The sequence below is a fragment of the Canis lupus genome, chromosome 6 (genome assembly GCF_011100685.1).
Source record: "Canis lupus familiaris isolate Mischka breed German Shepherd chromosome 6, alternate assembly UU_Cfam_GSD_1.0, whole genome shotgun sequence".
In the NCBI taxonomy this organism is placed as follows: Eukaryota; Metazoa; Chordata; class Mammalia; order Carnivora; family Canidae; genus Canis; species Canis lupus.
The window spans coordinates 27,291,264-27,309,022 of record NC_049227.1 but is presented as its reverse complement, the minus strand read 5'-3'; the positions used below and the strand labels follow the sequence as shown (position 1 = coordinate 27,309,022).

The 17,759-nt window shown below is 48.8% G+C and overlaps 1 protein-coding gene across 1 annotated transcript in view; it reads left to right on the top strand.

The window, feature by feature from the left end:
* The first annotated feature begins 11,586 nt into the window (after positions 1–11,586).
* XYLT1 (xylosyltransferase 1) overlaps positions 11,587–17,759 on the top strand; it is a 304,358-nt gene continuing 298,185 nt past the window's right edge. The window contains 1 exon segment of the mRNA NM_001008718.1: positions 11,587–11,955. Within this exon segment, the coding sequence (NP_001008718.1) occupies positions 11,587–11,955 (369 nt within the window).

Here is a 17,759-nt window from a genome sequence, read left to right as displayed (position 1 = left end):
AAATAAACCATGTTACCCTGCCGAATTTAAATATCACCTTTATTAATATATTGAGTTCCTTGTAAGAGATTTAAGTGATCATTTTTTTTCTTTTTTCCTATTCCTAAACTAGCAATATCACAGTTACATGCTTATATTTGACTTTATGGTTTATCCTGAAGTAAGTTAAGGCAACTGTATTCCTCCTATTTATTTATTTATTTATTTATGTATTTATTTATTTATTTCTTTATTGGCTGTTTTAGGGCATTTCCTTTTCCATTTGTTTAATCCAATCTCCTTTCTCTCCTCATTAGCACTGAAAGCAAACTGTTGATATTCTAAATGATACTGGGCTTTTTAGTTAATTTTCTTTTTTTTTAAATTTTCTTAATTTAGGGAAAGCTGGCATTTATCAACCTTCCCTCTCAAGAACATAGTGTTTATTTTTGTTTTTATAGATCCTGTTTTATGAAATTCAGTGGGATTTTTTTAAAATAAATTTTTAAAAATTTATTTATTCATGAGAGACAGAGAGAGAAAGAGGTAGAGACACAGGCAGAGGGAGAAGCAGGCTCCATGCAGGGAGCCCAACCCGGGACTCGATCCCAGGTCTCCAGGATCACACTCCGGGCTGAAGGTGGCACCAAACTGCTGAGCTACCTGGGCTGCCCCGAAATTCAGTAGGATTTTGAAGATAATTTTAAAATCAGTTTTCTTTAAATAATTCCTGAGTTGTTTCTTTTCTTCTTAAGTGGTTTTCCAAGTTATTTCCTAGTTGGTGCTGTTGTGGCTGGGAAGTTCTTTCAGAGTCCTGAGTGCTAGCCATTACACTATGGATGGGGTACTTTTCCATTCAATTTCTCCCCATATCCATTTCACAGTCATTATTGCTCATAAGCTATTAGTATTGTATAATCTTATTGTTTGCAGTCACCTTACAAATGCTCTTCTTAATTCTATCAGGATGATTGTTTTGTTCTTTTATTTTTTGCTAGAGTCCGTTAGTTTCCTTTAGTACACAGAGCAAGTGATCAAGAAAAATAGAGTTTAGGTTCTTCTTTTCCAATGCTTACACCAAATTGTTTTCTTATCTTAATGCATTTTAAGAACTTCTGAAATTAAACATTTCAGTTTTTACCATTTTAAAACAGTTTTCTGTTCAATAGCCTTCATTATATTGAGACAACTTCTTCCTCTTACTGTTTTAGTTGGTGACTTGTCAGGAATGAGTGCCAAATTCAATCAAAAGGTTTCTCAGCTTCACCTTTAATATATTGATGTAATTAATGGATTATGTTGATACCTTCCCTGGTTCAAACCAGACTCGAATTCCTGGAATACACTCTTACTGGTCACACCACTTTAGTCCTTTGATGCTAGTAATATATTCAAAAGATTTGTCTTTATTCATAAGTAAAAATTTACTTAGAGTTTTCTTTTCTGGTACTATCTTTATCAGAACTGAGTTTTAAAAGAATTGAAAAGCTTCTCATTACTCTCTGTGGAAGAGGTTACCTACCCTAGCTACACATGAGAACCATCTGGAGATGGATACTTGGCACAACCAGACTAGTTGAAGAGGAGTATCTAGGGGTGAGGTTTGCACATCATTAGTTTAAAAAACAAACAAACAAACAAACAAACAAACAAACAAACAAACTCATCTTGTAAAGATTTTGTTATTCAGTCAAGTATGAAAACCAGTGTGTATGATTTGAAACTGTTTAAATGACATTGGATCAGGGCACCTGGGTGGCTTGATTGGTTAAGCATCAGACTCTTGCTTTCAGCTCAGGTCATGATCTCAGGATCATGGGATCAAGCCCCGCATTGGGCTCCACATTGAGCATGGAGCCTGCTTGAGATTTTTCTCTCTCCCTCTCTCCCTCTCTTTCTCTCTCTCTCTCAAAAAAAAAGAGCAATCTCTTTTTACATAAGGTGAATATAGAACTCTCTGATCTGAGGATCTTTTTTTAATGTTAAATCTTTCATCTCAAAAAAAAAAAAACAACAACAACAAAAAAAAAAACAAAAAACCAAAAAAACAAAAACAAAAAACCAAAAACAAAAACAAAAAAATCTTTCATCTCTCTGGTAACCAGTGTCTTCAGGTGTGTCAACTTTCCTTGAGTCATTTTAATATTTTTTTCAATAAATTAGCCATTTCATTTCGTTTATCAAATGTGTCGCCATAGAACTACATACGGTATTCTGTTCTGTTTTTCTTCTCTTCTGTCACTTTGGTTAAGTCTCTTTTTGATAGGACCATATTTTCTCTTTTCTTTAATGAGGCATGGTGGAGGGTTTAATCAACATAGGGATTCAATATTTGCATATGTTATGAAATGATCACCACAATTAGTCTAGGTAACACCCATTCCCATACATGGTTAAAAAATGTTGCCTTCTTATGATGAGAACTTTTAAGATTTGTTGGTTTTTTTTTTAGCAACTTTCACATGTGCAGTACAGTATTACTAACCATAGTCACTGTGCTGTACGTCACCTCTCTAGGACTTACTTATTTTATGACTGGAAGTTTGTACCTTTTGACCCCCTTAACCTCATCTGGTATTTTCAAAAATGAGCTCTTGAGTTTATTTTCTCTTCTGTTATGTATGCTTTCTATTCCATTACTTCTAGATTCTGTCATTATTAATTTTGTATTCAGAATTTCTATTAGTTTATTTTGTTCATATTCTCACCTCCTGGGGTTCATAACAATTTCCCTTGTTGTTTTATTAGTCATTCTTTATGATGAAAGCACTGAAGTCTATTAATTTTCCTCTGACTACAGCTTTTGTTATATTCCATAGGTTCTATTACAAAGTGTTCTCTTATTTATTGCTTTAAAAAAGATTGAATTTTGTTGTCTAGAATTATGTTTCTCAATTTTTGAGTTATAAAAAAGGTATTTCTAACATTATTATATTATTATCAGAGAGAATTGGCTTGAGCAAAACCCCTTTTATTTTATTTGTCGGGGCTTTCTTTATGTCCATTGCATATGACAGATTTCATGGATATTAGAAAATATATTTATTTTCTGTTAAGGTAAGCATGTTTCTGTATACATCTATTAAATCAAGTTTGTAGCTTGCACAATGCAATTTCTCTATGCCTTTACTTATTTTTATTTCTATTTATCTGCTGATATGGAAAACAAGTGTATTGATTTCTTCACATATATATGTATTTAGTTTATCAAGTTCCCATTGTTTTTCTAATAGTTTTCAGTTTTTGTACTATATGCTTTGCACTGTTCCAAGTGTTTAGTTTTTTTGTTTTTTGTTTTTTTACCATTACATAATTTATTTAAGCTTTATGACAGTCCTAGGAGGAGGGCGAGGTGTCCTCCCAGAAGGAGCAGGGATAGGAAACAACTTGCCAAGTCCCAAAGCTCAGTAACAAGTAGGTGTAGGATTCAAACCAGAGTGTTCTGTATTCAGAGGCTCATTCTCAGCCATCACCCCTCATGGGACATATATGGCTTTCTTTCCTGCAAACGGCCCCCTCCTCCATCTTCTTATGGGATTCTCTATCTGTAACTACAATTGATGGCTCCCAGGGGAGTGCCAGACTCAAGTCCAGGTAATGATCACCCTTTGCTGAGATATTTCTGGACAGTGACTGAGAAAGTGATTCATTCATTGATCCGACACAATTTAATTGAACACCTCCTATGTGCCAGGTAGTTAGTGCTGGGGGTAGAGCAGTGAAAAACAGACAAAACCTTCCCTCATGGAGCTTGTAATCTAGTGGGGTGAGACAGACATAAAACAACTATAATTACTGATATATTTATGAAAGTAACCAGTGCTACAGGAAACAATAGAACCAGGTCCAGAAAATCAGGAGTGCTGGCTGGGGCAGTGCAAGTCTCATTGGGATGGCCATACAGGATGGGAGTAGTTCATAGGTAGAGGTATGAGGAGCTTAAAAAGCAGCTTCAGACTGTGTGAAGTCTGGGGGGCAATGGGGAGCACAGGCCTGATGTAAGAGCAAATGGGAGACCCTGAATTCACAACTCTTTTGAAGCCTTGCTGGGAAGGAAACAGAAACATGAGGTAGATGTTAGAGAAGGAAGTGTGGCTGAGAGAGGACCGACTGGATTTGTTTTTTTTTTTTTTTTTTTTTTTTTTTTTTTTTTTTTTTTTTTTTTTGGATTTGTATCAGTAAGTTTAGATAGCGGAGAGAACAATGATGACAAAGGAAAGAGAGAAGAAGATCTGGAGTGGTCCCCTGGGCAAGCCAAGGAGGGGGCCTCAGGAAGGAGCCTGGGTGGTTTGTCCATCCAAAGTCATTCAGGGGTCCAGAGCAGGAGAGCAGGGAAATGAGGTCCTTGGAGCTTTCAGGAACTTTCTTATGCCTGCTTCCTCCTTTCTCAGCCACCTAGGGGGCAAGGTCATTTGGCAAGTGAGCGAGGGAGAGGAAAGCCAGGAATTGGGGGAATGCAAGCATGTGGACTAGGATAGGGAAGGACACTTGAGCTAGCACATTGCACAGTGGCCGAGCAACATCAAGGTGAGGCCCATGGCTGTAGAGGGAGATCCTGTCCCTTTGTGGTGGCTGTGCAATGTGACACTCAACTGTGGCAGCTGCATTTGTTATACATGGAGGGCATTGTTCTGCCACGAAAGAGAATTACTCCAGCATTTGGAGAGAAGCAGAGGCAAGAGATGAAGGATCTGACTTGTGTGTTAGGGTCTCTGCTCCCAGTTCTTCCCAAGGACTATCTCTGTCCTTGATCTCCTTACAGGGAAATGGTTCAGTTTCACCACACACCTCAGGATACCAGATGAGAAACAGAAACTCTGCTAGAGTGGCTTCAGTCCGTGGAAGCTTCATTCTCAGGTTTGAAAAGAAGTCCAAGGGTAGGCCGTATAAGGCAGATCAGAAAGCATCAGGAGCCTACACTGCTTCTGTCTTTCTGGCTTGTCATCTCTAGTACTGGCTTCTATCCTCATGGACATAAGATGGCTGCTGGTCTTCCAGCTCTCCTTCCTATATTCCAGACAGAAAGGGGCACTCATCCCAACTGATTTAGCAGCCTTCTCCTGCAGGATTTCTTGGAAGCCTCACAGTGATGTTTACTGCTCTTTCTTCGATCACCCTCAACTACAAGGAACCATTTTTTGTTTGGGCACACCATCACCCTAAATAAATCAAGATTATCAAGCAAGATGGGAACACTGCATGTTTGGTAGGCAGCTAGCAGACTCCAGTGTATTCAATATGCTTCCAATAAACTGCTTTTTCCCTTAAGTCTTTTTGGAATAGATTCCTGAGGTTTACAAGCAAAAGATGCTCAAAAGATACTGAAAAATCACAGTAGCTAAAATGTGGGTTGAGATGAGGGTGTAGAACAGAGTCTGTGGACAAGACTGGAGAAGATGAGTTTGGGGGGATAAGACTGAACCTACCAATTCAAAGATACAGGGGCTAAGTGGAAATGTCTATAACACAGAGAACCTTTGAGAGAGCTGGGAGTCAAGTTAATACAATAGGAGGCTATTTGGACAAAAAGTATATTTGGAAGCAGTTGTTCCCAATCCTTTTTTTGGAGGGGAGGGGGAAAGGTGGTATCTTTTTAACTTTTTTTTGTTGTTGTTATGGACTTTTTCCTGACCCTTTCCCAATTCCCCATCACACCAGCCAAGACTTGAGTTTTTATTAACCAAGGTTTGAGAAAACCCAAAAGGACAGAACAACTACTACAAATTGAGCAGCAATTTTCATTCATCCATCTCAATGGCATGTATATACTTTTGAAAAAAAATAGATCTACTGTTATTTATTCACCCGACAGATGACGCTTGGTGCATGAAAGCAGTCAGACCCCTCTGAAAGTCACATTTTGTGAGTCAGTTCATGTAACAGTCCAGCAGCGTTCCCTCCATGAGATCCCCCCAACTTCAGCCTGTTTTAACTTGCCCTATTGTAGTCACTAGCAGATGGCTCCTTCTTACTTCCTGCAGAGCACTCATCACTCTCTGGCGCTACTTGTATACATATTTATTTACTGGTCTCAGCCCCCATGTGCCCCACTAGAATGTAAGCTCCATTAGAGCTGGGACCCGCTGTGTCTTATTCACTGTTGCATCTCTCAGCATGAGCACTGTCCTGGGCATCGAGGGGGTTCTCAAAAATATTTGGGGACTATTATTTGTTGAAATCCTGAACGCAGAGCTTGGCACATAGTAAGTGCTCAGGAAATTTAACCCTGTCCATCCCCATCATCATCATCATCATCATCATCATCATCATCACAGCCTGTGGTCCCAGAGGCCATATTGGGCACCATCAACACACACAATAAACATCTATTTTAAAGAAAAAAAATGCCTGCCAAGGTCCTCTGATAACTGGACCTGGAATGGGTCTTTTCTACAAACATCACAGCGTTCGAGGGTAAAGGCTGTGAGACCTCAGGGGTCCACACACCAGGAGTGTGCAAGGTCAGAGATAATCCATAGGCAGTGTGATGGCTCCTGATTTCCACCTGTCCTTTCTTCCCTGGGTATGTCCACCTCTCCTCCATCACCCCCAGCCCTGCAGGCCACACACCACCGTTGCGAATGGCTGGGGGGTGGGGGGTTCCTTCTGCACAGGGCCCATGCCAACTCCACTTAGGAACCCTGCCTTTCCTTGCTGTCTCCAGATCTTTTCTACAGGAAGGTATGCAGTCAGAGGAAAGTTATTTGCTACCTAGAGCTCCCTCTGCTGATACACTGGGTGGAAGATTCCCTGGAACCGCAGCCGGTGTCAGAAGCACAGCTGGGTGTCTGGCAGGACGTGTCTGCCTACCTACATCTGATCAGAGGCTGTTTCCTTCTCTTGGGTGGAGTGGGCGGGGTACAGGTGCTGTGTGTCTGTGGCCTCCTGGGCTTTGGTGGGGCCCAGGGGAGCCGCGGGCATCCTGCCTCCTCTGACCTCCATGTGCCCAGGAATCGTGGTGCTTGCATGCACTTGCCTGAAAGAACCAGAGGCTCCTAGCCATGTGATGGTGTTCTGTGCACAACCCTCCCACTGACACTGTGAAACAGGTGACCCGTGCTTATGATTTGTTTGATGCTGAAGTGAAACGGAGGGGGGAGGTCTTAAATATTTTAAGAGCAAAGTTAGGGTCAAAACAGAGCCTGGGTGAAAACAGGCTCTAATAAACCAAAAAGAAATAGACACATTAAGATTAAGGCAGATCGAGATGGGAAAAACAAACAAACAAACAAACATGTATTTGACTACATGTGACTCTTAGGCTGAAGTTTAAATTCAGAAGGCATGTCATGCCCTGGCTCTCTGGTACCTTCCATCAGGAGTACCTGAGAGCAGGAGGGAGCATTTCTTTACAGACCAGCCTGCCACCATGGCCAGGTTAACATTCCATCAATACCGCCACTGGCCAGTGCCAACATTTTGTATGAAATATATGGCACTTTGTTTTATACGGTACCCTGATCCTATGCCCTCCAGTAGCCTTAGGACATAAACATTATTTTTCTTCCCCTTTGACAGGTTAGAATATTAAAGTTTGGTAACATTAAGCAACTTGCCTAAAATCACACAACTAAAAAAAGTTGCCAAGATGGTGCTGGTTTCTGCCAACTTGGAATCACGGGGCTCCAGTCCAGTGCTCATTCTATGCCCGAGGTTTACTCCATGCCCTGCACTATGCAAAGTGCCAGAGAGAGAAGAGGGCCTTGACCTTGGGGTACTTGGTCTTTAATCAGAATGGAGGACTAGATTCAATGCCGCTTCCTCCAGGCAGCCTTCCCTGAATACCCTCCCCCATTTTTCCTCCTCTGATACCTTTGGACACTCATAATTGACACCGCCCTATTGTTGTTAATGAGATGAACAATACCTAACTTTTATTGAGCACTTACTATGTTTTAGTCTTTCTAGAAAAACACTTCACATGGGTAATCTCACTTAATCCTCATAAGAAATCTATGAGAAAGGCCCTATTATTATCCCCACCATCACCTTTTACAGATGAGGAAACTGAGGCATAAGTAACTTAAACAATCGATGCTGAAGGTCTCAGACAAAAAGCAGAGCGGGACATCTGTCAGAAAGGTCCTTGAGGGTGAAGACCCCTCTTCCCTGACTTCCCTCTTAGCTCCTAGCTCAGTGCTGGGCACACCCAAGAGCTCAGAACTCCTTGCTGACTGATCTTCCTCCCCTTGTTTGAAAGTGATGATCAAACAAGATTTGGGTGTGGGGGTGTGGAGGGAATCCCACACATCAGTTGGAACTTCCTTAGAGTTCTGGCTCTCACTTCAATACTAGAGTAGGAACCGTATTTAAAAAGAAAAAACCCTTAGGGAATCTTCTTCATATCTATTTTTCTCTTGCCCAGCGTGGTTCCTGGCGCATAATAGGGCCCAATACATCTGTGTTGAATGACTGAATGAGCTTTAAAAATTCTAAAGAGACGCTGCTGTCGCCTGAGCCGCTGCCGCTGGAGTACTTGGGCCCCGTCTTCTACGGGGGACTCTGTGCAGGTGCTTGGGCTGTCGGTCTGTCTTGGGACAGGAAGATAATCCTGGCAACCCTAGAAGGCTGCCTTCCTGCCCTTCTATCTCAGGCGATTTTTCATCCTGAAAACCTCACATAAGCTGTTTATGGCATCCATAACCTGCCCGGAGCTTTTAAACCTCTTTCTCATGTGGCTTTTTATGAGTTGAAATAAACAAACAACTCTCTTTCTCTCTCTCTCTCTCTCTTTCTCTCTCCCTCCAGGGACTTGGGGGCCTGGATCCTTAACCTCACTCTTTCAGCCTTTGGCCCCCAAGGGAGCTGAACCAGAGCATGGGCCCCAGAGGACCATGGTTAAACGTGTCATGTGCAGGAAGCAGATAACATCATTGTTGCTTAAAGGAGAAATGCAGAAGAGACCTTGAAGCAGAGACAGGCGGGAGGGCGTGGATGCCAAGAGTCCCCAGGGCAGCTTCTGCTGGGATTGGGAAGCTCTGTTTAGACACTGAGGAAGAGTTCTGGGGACATGACATGATGATCTAGAGGACCATCTCGTCGAATCCATCATTTGGCATTAAACAAACCAAAGTCCTTGGAGGGGAGTGGATTGCCCAAGGTCATGTAGCACCAAGGTGGCCCCATGGAATAGATAATGGTGCCTGCTTCCCCTGTACCTATTCCTCATTCCTTCCTTCCCATAAGACCTTGATCCCTATAGAACATCTAGGTGGTTGCAGGGACGCTGGCTTCTCTCCAGTGCCGAAGGTGCCATATGGAACCTTGGCCAAGCCGATCAGCGCATTCTATTTTCCTGGCTACCTTGCTTGGTGAGTGGTGACCTATGACCTAGAGCTGATTCAATCAGAGAGCATCTCAGCACCTTTGAGGAGAATGCTGGGAAATGCTGACCCTCCTTCCTCTGGGCTAGAAACGAACAAAGGACACAGAGTCTCAGCAACTAATGCCAGGTTGTGACACGAGGAGAGAGCCTCAGGATCTCACGAAACAGACCCCACGAAAGGCAGAGAGGAGAGATGGAAAGAAAAAGAATTCAAAGTCATAGTGCCGAGTTGCTGGATCAAACCTCACCTGATGTCTTTCCTCTGAAATATTCAGATACACCATCCAGTAAACTCTATTTTTAAGGCAGTTAGAATAGAGGTTTTATTCCTTATAACCAAAATATTCCCAAGTGATAAGCAGATGACAGAAGGCCAAAGTGCTCGCCTCTGTTCTTCTATTTCACTCCTGGTTAGGTGAGCTGAGCCCAGGGACTGTTCCTATGTCTGTCCACATGCCTGGCCAGGCTTAGTTACCCCAAAGGCTGAGTCTAGCCCATAGTTTAGAATCCCCACTAGCTGGCAGTTTGCCCTCTCAGTTCCGGGAAGTGGGTTGGCTTGTTACGTGGATCCAGAAAGCATTTTTTTTCTGGTGGTCACTTCCACCCCCGCCCTCACAGACCAATAACACTTTGGATTCTTGATGAGTGGGTGAAACCGTATCTTTCCCCTCTCTGCCTCCTTCTCTGATGGATCCTGTCTATTCCTGCACTTTCTTTTCTTTAAAAAAATGGGGATGAGACTTTAAAGCACAGCAGACAAGATGCACAGCACTCACCCCCCTCCCCCACCGGGTCCCTGATTAACAAACTGGGGATTTGGTCCGCTATCCTAGTCTTCTAGTGCAAAGTCCTGTCCAGGACACCCATGCCCCCTCTGTCCGGGCCCCCGCGTGTTCAGGACCGCTGTGTGTAAAGCCCTGGGCGAGAAGACAAGGGAGAGAAAGCTGGAAAAACTGACTCAGACAAGGCTGGGGATGAAGCTTGAGTCGGTTCGGATGGTCAGTCCGAACTCTTCGTTGACAGAGAAGGAAGCTCAGGCCCAGGGAGGAGTCCTCCTGGCTCAAGGTCACCGCGACGGTCCAGCCCCGACGGGAGAGAACTCCCCCCAGGAGCTGGCCCCTGCATGCACACAAAGGCTGGCTTCGGGACGGATGGGAGGCAAGACCCGGGGGGGGGGGGGGGGGGGGAAGGCTCAGGGGCCAATGGAAGCCTCTGCAGGTCGAGAGACACCTGGTTCCCCCCCTTACCAATTCCAGCACTTGCTTGCCAACTGGGTTTGGAGTCTCTTGGCTTGTTCGTCCTTAGGGACCAGAGAAGTGACTCAGTGAAGCACTTAGTACGTCGTTGGCTCCAGAGGGTGGGGTGTGACTCAGGAGTCACTCACAGAGACTCAGCCGCAGCCTCCTCCCTGCCCCATGGAGCCCGGGCCCGGCACCCAGGGACCCGCCGCGCGAGACCCTCCCGCGCTCCCGCGCTCCGGATCGCGTTCCTCGCGTCCCCACCTGCCCCGCCGGCTTCGTGCGGGTGAAGACGCCGGGACTGCGAACTCCAGGGCGGGGAGCCCGCTGCCCTCGGCGCGGAAGGCGGGTTCCCGGGCCCCCCATCCCCCGACCCCCCGCTGATTCTGGGCGGGCCCAGCCTCCCCGCGGGGGGCCCGCGCCCCTCTCGGCCGCCGCGCTCCGACTCCTGTCCGCGCCGCTCGCCCCCACCCCCTTCCTTTCCCTCCTCCTCCTCCTCCTCCTCCTCCCCCTCGCTCCGCCCCCAGGCCCCGCCCCGCGCCCCGGCCGCGTCCCCCGCGCCCCCCGCGCCCCCGGCCCCGGCGGGCCCCCTCCCCGGGGAGGGCTGCGGGAGGGGAGCCCCGGCCCCGCGCGCCCCCTCCCCGCGCGCCCCCTCCCCGCGCGCGCCCCCTCCCCGCGGCCCCCCGCGCGGCCTCCGGCTCCCCGCCTCCCCGCCTTCCCCTCCTCCCGGTGACGTCCGGGTCCCTGCCCGTCTGAAAACTCCGCGCCGCGGCGGTGGAGGCGGCGGAGGCGGCGGCGGCGGCGGCGGCGGCGGCGGCGGAGGAGGAGGAGGAGCAGCGGCGAGCCGAGGCGGCGGCGGCGGCGGCGGAGGAGGCGGCCCGAGCGCGAGCGCGAGCCCGAGCCCGAGCCCGAGCCCGAGCCCGAGCCCGAGCCCGAGCCCGAGCCCGAGCCCGAGCGGCGGCCGGGGAGCCGCGGGGAGCGCGGGGGCGGCCCGGAGCCTCCGCCCGGGGTCCCCGCGCCCCGCTCGCCCGCCGCGCTCCGAAGATGGTGGCGGCGCCGTGCGCCCGGAGGCTGGCCCGGCGCTCGCACTCGGCGCTGCTCGCGGCGCTCACGGTGCTGCTGCTGCAGACGCTGGTCGTGTGGAATTTCAGCAGCCTCGACTCCGGGGCCGGGGAGCGGCGCGGGGGCGCAGCGGCCGGCGGCGCCGAGCAGCCGCCCCCGCCCCCGGCCCCGGCCCCGCGCCGCGAGCGCCGGGACCTGCCCGCCGGGCCGGCTGCAGCCCGAGGCGGCGGCGGCGGCGGCGGAGGACGGGGGCCCCCGGCGCGGGCGCGGGCGCGGGCGCGGGCGGGCGGCCCCGAGGAGCCCCGGGCGCAGCAGCCGGCCGGCCGGGGGGCACTGCCCGCGCGGGCGCTGGTAAGATGCCCCGGCGGCTCGCGTCCCGGGGGGGGGGCGGGGGGGCGGCGCGGGAGGCCGGGGCGGGGGGGCGGAGGCAGCTCTTGACCCCGGGCGCCCGACCCGGACCCCCACGCCCGCCGGCTCCACGTCTCCTTCCCTGGACGCCGGGGCGGGGTCCCCGCCGAGCCCGGGGTGGGGGCGCGCCCCATGCCGAGTCTGAGGGCCGCCCCCCTGGGGTCTGGGGAAGTTACCTCCGGAGGAGGCGCTCTGGGGGCTACGGAGCCTGGCCGGCCCCGGTCCCCCGGTCCCCCGTCCCCCGGCCCCCGGCCCCCGGCCCCGGCACCCTTGCTGGGCGCCCCGACTGGCGCTGTGCGTGTGGGTGTCGGTGCGTCGCTCACCGCCCGAGTGCGGGATCGTGCGGGATCGTGCCCGGGATCCTCAGCCGCCGCTGCTCATGGGCGGTGCGCACAGCATCTTTGGGGGTTTCGCTGAGCTGAGTGCAGACGACTCCGTCCCCTGCTTGCCGCCCCCTTGGCTTTTCCTGGATCGGTGTCCCAAATCCCCGGCCCCCTCCCTGCACCAGGGTTCAGGCTTGGGCGCCCGGGCTTACTTTAGGTCGGTCCTCCTGTCTGCCATCTCTGGCTGGCTGCGCCTCCCGTCTCTAACCTTGTCCTCTCCCGGTGCCCTCTCTGACTTTGGTCACCCGCTGTCCCTGTCCGGTGTGAGGGCATGGCCCCTTCTCCTAGATGGCTGTCCCTGGCTCTGCGTCTTGCGCGGAGCCGATTAATGTCACCAGCTCTGTGTCTGACCACATCATCACGACTTCTTCGGCTCCTGTGTGTTTTCTTTGCCTTCCTTGGGTGTGAGCAGCCTGAGCTCTGAAACTGGTTTTTCTGCAGATCTTCGGGGGCCATCTGGGTGTCTTCCTATCCTGTCCCCAACTTCTCCAGGGGTGCCTTTCCCATCTCCTCTGGGCTGCCTTGCTGAGCCCGCTGAGCTAGGACACGGAGGACAGGAGGTCAGAGTGCCCACCTCTGGGCCAGGCTCTCTGCGCCCTGTGGGCGTCCGTGTCTGTCTTAAGGAATAACGAGGTGCGGTGTGTCCGTCTGTGTCTTTCTCATGCCATTCGCCTACGAGGATTCTCCTAGCCCTTGGGGGACATCAGATGCTAGGGGTTACTTTCAGGATCCTTAGACACAGAATGCATGTCTGTGGTGTTTCTCGCTCTGGGAGCCCTAACTGAACACTGCCTTCAGACACAGCGTGATGCTTTTTGATCTGTTAAACTTCTTTGGAATCAGCGGCGACGACCCTCTTAGCCAGAGTGTGGCTTTTTGTGCCTGTGGGCTGAGCCAGCCCCAGGAGGTGATGTGATGGCATTTCACATCCCTGGCTTGTCTGTGTGGGTAGCAGGTAGACGTCTTTCCCTTGTTTGTGGGGAGGAGAGTGGAGTGAGATTGCTGACGGAGAACCAGAACATTCCCAATGTCCTGTGGCCTTTTATTTACAGAGAAAGGTTCTCCCAGACACAGCCTTTGAACTCCCGGGGTGAATTGTGATGTGTTTGGGCAGAAATGCAATTAGAGGTTCTTTCTGGATTTGGAGCCCTACTGGGAGGTAGGGCGTGAGGGGGTTCGGGACACGCACTGCTGGCCCAGAGTGGGAAAATGTAGGGTGAACGTGGGGGCGCGGGGCTTCCTGTATCCTTTGTGTCCGGGGTTCAGACAGGCACCAGGAAGGTGTCTTTGGGTGCAGAGACCACCTGTTGAAATAAGTGGAAAGGAGGAGGGAGGCCTGGATTTCTTCCTGAGTCCTTGACATGTTGTGTATTCTGTCCACACCCCGTCTGTGTGTGCCTCAGTTCGGTGTCGTGTTCTCTCACCTCCCAGCTCCGCCACAGGGAGGTTTGCAGTTGGGAAGGGAGGTGGGAGCATGCCATTACCTTTCTGCATTCCTTGTGGAATGCCAGTCCCAGCAGCAGAGTCGCACTGCTTGCTGAAACTCTGCTTTCATCTGCAGGTTTAATTACTGTCCCTCTACTCACATCTCCCCAGGTATCAATTTCTTTGCCCTCTGTCATAGACATACATGTGAGGGTTTTTTTCATCCTCCACCCTTCCCTGTGGGTGACTACCTCGCTGTCGTGAACTGTCATCTCTCCTGGATTTGTGTTTAATTTTTTCTGCTTGTCTGTCCCCGCTCTTTCACCTGCCCCACGTCTACCCCCATGCCCTGCTAGATCCTGAAATCACAGTGCAGACGTGCTGGAGGGATCTGGGGGTCTGTCCTTCTCTAGCTGTGCCCACCCCAGCCCCTGCCCTTCCATGGAGCTCAAGGAGACCAGAAGGGGGCAGGCTGTTCCCAAAGTCCAGCGACGCCTGAGCTTGGGTGTAGGCTAGGAGCGGACTAGCTCTTTTCCAAAGCCACTAAGGCCCTTTGCAACATGTGGTTTGTCTGCAGACCCCGCCGGGGCTGCTAGCGGGAATGTCTTAGAGATGGATTCAGGAGTGGGACGTTAAAAAAAGAGAAAAATCCCTGCGATTTTCCAGATGGCTCTCTTAAAGAGCTGGTGAGACACGTGCTTGGGACATGATGCTTCATCTCTGTGCTCTCTTGAGGGTGGGGTTGGAGTGGGACAGAGCAGGTGCTTGTTGTTCTTACAGGCAGAGGGAATCTGCGGCTGGGTGCTGGTGGTGCTGGTGGTGTAGGTGGCTGCGTCCCGGAGTGTCAGGCAGGTGGTGTGTCTAGAGCATTTTCTAAACAAGACCTTGCTGCTTCCTTGAACTCACTGTCCCAGAGCTCCTCGCTCGCCACCCTTTTATGTCTGGGGAGCTATGCCCCAGTGGAAGGACCTGATTGTATTTTCGGTGCATTTTAAGAAGCCGAGAAGAAACACGCAGTTTCTCGAGCACAGTCAGAGACGGCATGAGGATGGTGACAGGATGGGCATATCTATGAAAGATTTGCCAGCTCCTGTTTCTCTCCGCCTCTTCCAAAGCTCTTAGATATTAGAATTACCGGGTGGATTGCTGCAGAGTTGTGGCTCGAGTCCTTCACTGGGTCTCCAGTAAGCTGTGGATTTGACTGTCATCTCAGAATTTAAGAAACAGATGGGCTCACTTATAAAGGGCGGGAACACACTGGGGAGAGTGTCAAAAAGATCACACTCTGGGTTCTGGATAGATTGGGGACAAATGAAAGAAAGCCGTGTGTGTTAACGTCAGGAACGGGTAATTTCTCTCCCTTCAGCTCTGGTGATCCTCTTGAAGTCGTCGTGTTATTCCTTGTGCCCTTAGAGAAACTGCTACCCAGTGAGGTTCATTCAAGGAACCAAATCTTTAATTGCCCTTCCACACACGTGCACCTGTAATGTAAAATGGGGTTTCTGTATCGTCTGACCCCTTGGAAATGTTTATTTTTTTTTTTTTGGCAGAAATTCCTCATGCTTCACATTACTCAGATAACTCAGGACTTTTTCAGATGTCGGCAGTGACTTTGAAAAATTGGTTCACTGTATCCAGATCACCTCTGGTTCTAACAGCCTGAGAGGTGTGGCTTCTCTTTCTATCCAAATGCTTTGAGGCCAGAGAGAACAGAGGGTATTTTATTGATGGTTGGAGGTTTTTTTTTTTTTTTTTTCCCCACACTCTCAGTGGGGTTTTATTTTGCCTGAGCAATGCATTACACTTTGTATACAGAAATATGCATCACTGAACAATATTTATCTTACTGCAAATGTTGCCATCTGCTTAATCATATACTGGAAAATGTTAAATAGAACAGATAAATAAAGGAGAAATTATTAGACACATAGGTATAGGTATGTAATTGTACACATACTTTTGTTTTCCTTCCAGTCTTGTCACACTCTAGACATTCTCTCTGGTTTATCAGGCTTTCTTCTTAATCTTGTAAAAGTTTGTATGCCAAAAAATACTTGCTGTTTTGCAAATAAGAAGCCACGGTGTTAGTCCCTGTTTGCTGGGGATCGTCCCAACTTTGATCCATGTCTTAACAGGAAAGGAAATTTGGTGTTTTGAGCTGGGTAGATATCTGACATGGTGTGTGTGTGTGTGTGTGTGTGTGTGTGTGTGTGTGTTCCCCAGAAAACAGAATATCCTTGAGAATATCTCTGTAGTCAGGAGCTGCCCTCTCACCCAGAGCTATTTATGATCAGTAGGACCATAAATCTGCATGCAGAAAGACAAAAATGCATGGTGCCAACATAATCGGCCTGCATAGGGTACGTGGCTCGAGGGCTGACTTTCTGTCTGGCTCTTGGTGAATACTGCCCTAAGACTTGTCACTTAGGAGAACTTCTCGTTCTTGTTTTCTTTGCATTTCCTCCATTTCTGTGGACCCTGGTACCCATTTACCGGAACCAAGAAGAAAATACATTGGGGAAAACTAAAAGCAAAATATAAACTCAACCTCAACGAAACCCGAGTTCAAAGGAAAAGGTGTGGGAGCAGGAGAAAAAGTCGTACATAGGAAAGGTGTGCTAGGCCCTGCACCCAGGAAAGAGACCATTAAGTGTCCTTGAGTCGACATAGCTGGGTTGAAATGGGGCTCTGCTCTTTGCCACCCTCCATGACCTTGGGCTAATCATTCTGCTTTACTCCTCTGAAAATCCGGGCTACCTCCTAGGGTCATGTGAGGATGAAATGTATTAAAACATGTGAAGTGATTGGGGCCTGGCACATGAACATGCTCAAATGTGAGCTGTTGTTCTTACAAAGAAAGTCTTAGTATGTTTGAAAATAAGCAATTTTTTGCAATTATTCATTTTCCCATGGAAAGTCGGGTTTGAGTGAAATCCAAGGCAGCAGAGTGCATCCAACGCTTGTGTGTGTGCCAGCCCTGGAGCAGGATGGAATGTGGTAGAGGGAGGAGCACTAATATTTATTGAGTGCCAGCTGTATGCCAGGCATCCTTTAGCTGTTTTGCATACATCATGTTATTAAAATGCTCACACACACACGCGAAACAAAACATAGCAAAACAAAAAACAAAAAAACCCAGGATGGAAGGAGGTGCTCTCCAACTCCTACAAAAGTTAAACTAAGGACACCTGGCTAGAAGTTGCTGGTCTTTTGAGTGCTGATCACGTGGCTGGGAAAATGAGGACTTTGCAGATACTGTCTGCAAATCTTTACTGTCTCAGAGAATTTCCCCAGCTGTGTGGGATAGGACTCTTGCTGTCCCCATTTCACAGATGAGGAACAGGCCCAGAGAGGCAAAGCCGCTCGCTCGCTGGGAGTAGCAGAGCTGGGATTCAAACCTACCTCTGTCTGCCTTACTCTAGTCGACCCGCAGGTTTCTGAGCACCTTGTGGGTGCAGTTCTTTGAAAAAACTCGAAATGCAGCCAGACTAGTCTTGAAAGTCTTTATGCCACTTTGCTCACTTCTTACTGCAGATTTCCAAAAATGTGCCAACCCTGGAAAAGGAGCAGATATGTAGTTTTTATTGAATCAGACCCCTAAATAATGACACAAATAGGGAGTCATAATAACAGTAATGAGTCTCTGTATAGCAGTTATAACGTGCCAGGCACTGTTTGAAGCCGTCCTTCTGTATTAACTCATTTATTCCCTCAGCGAACGTGTATTTTGGTTGCAACAGCCAACAGTCCCGGTGCTTACTATAACCAGGCCCTGTGCTGGGTGCGTTACAAACATTAACTCATTTAGACATCATGCTGCAGAGGAAACTGAGGCAGAGGGAGGCATTTAATCAACTTTCTCAGGGTTCACAGTTGTAAATGGCAGAGCCAGGATTTAAACCCAGGCAGTCCTGGCTCTTAACTGCTCTGCTCTACACC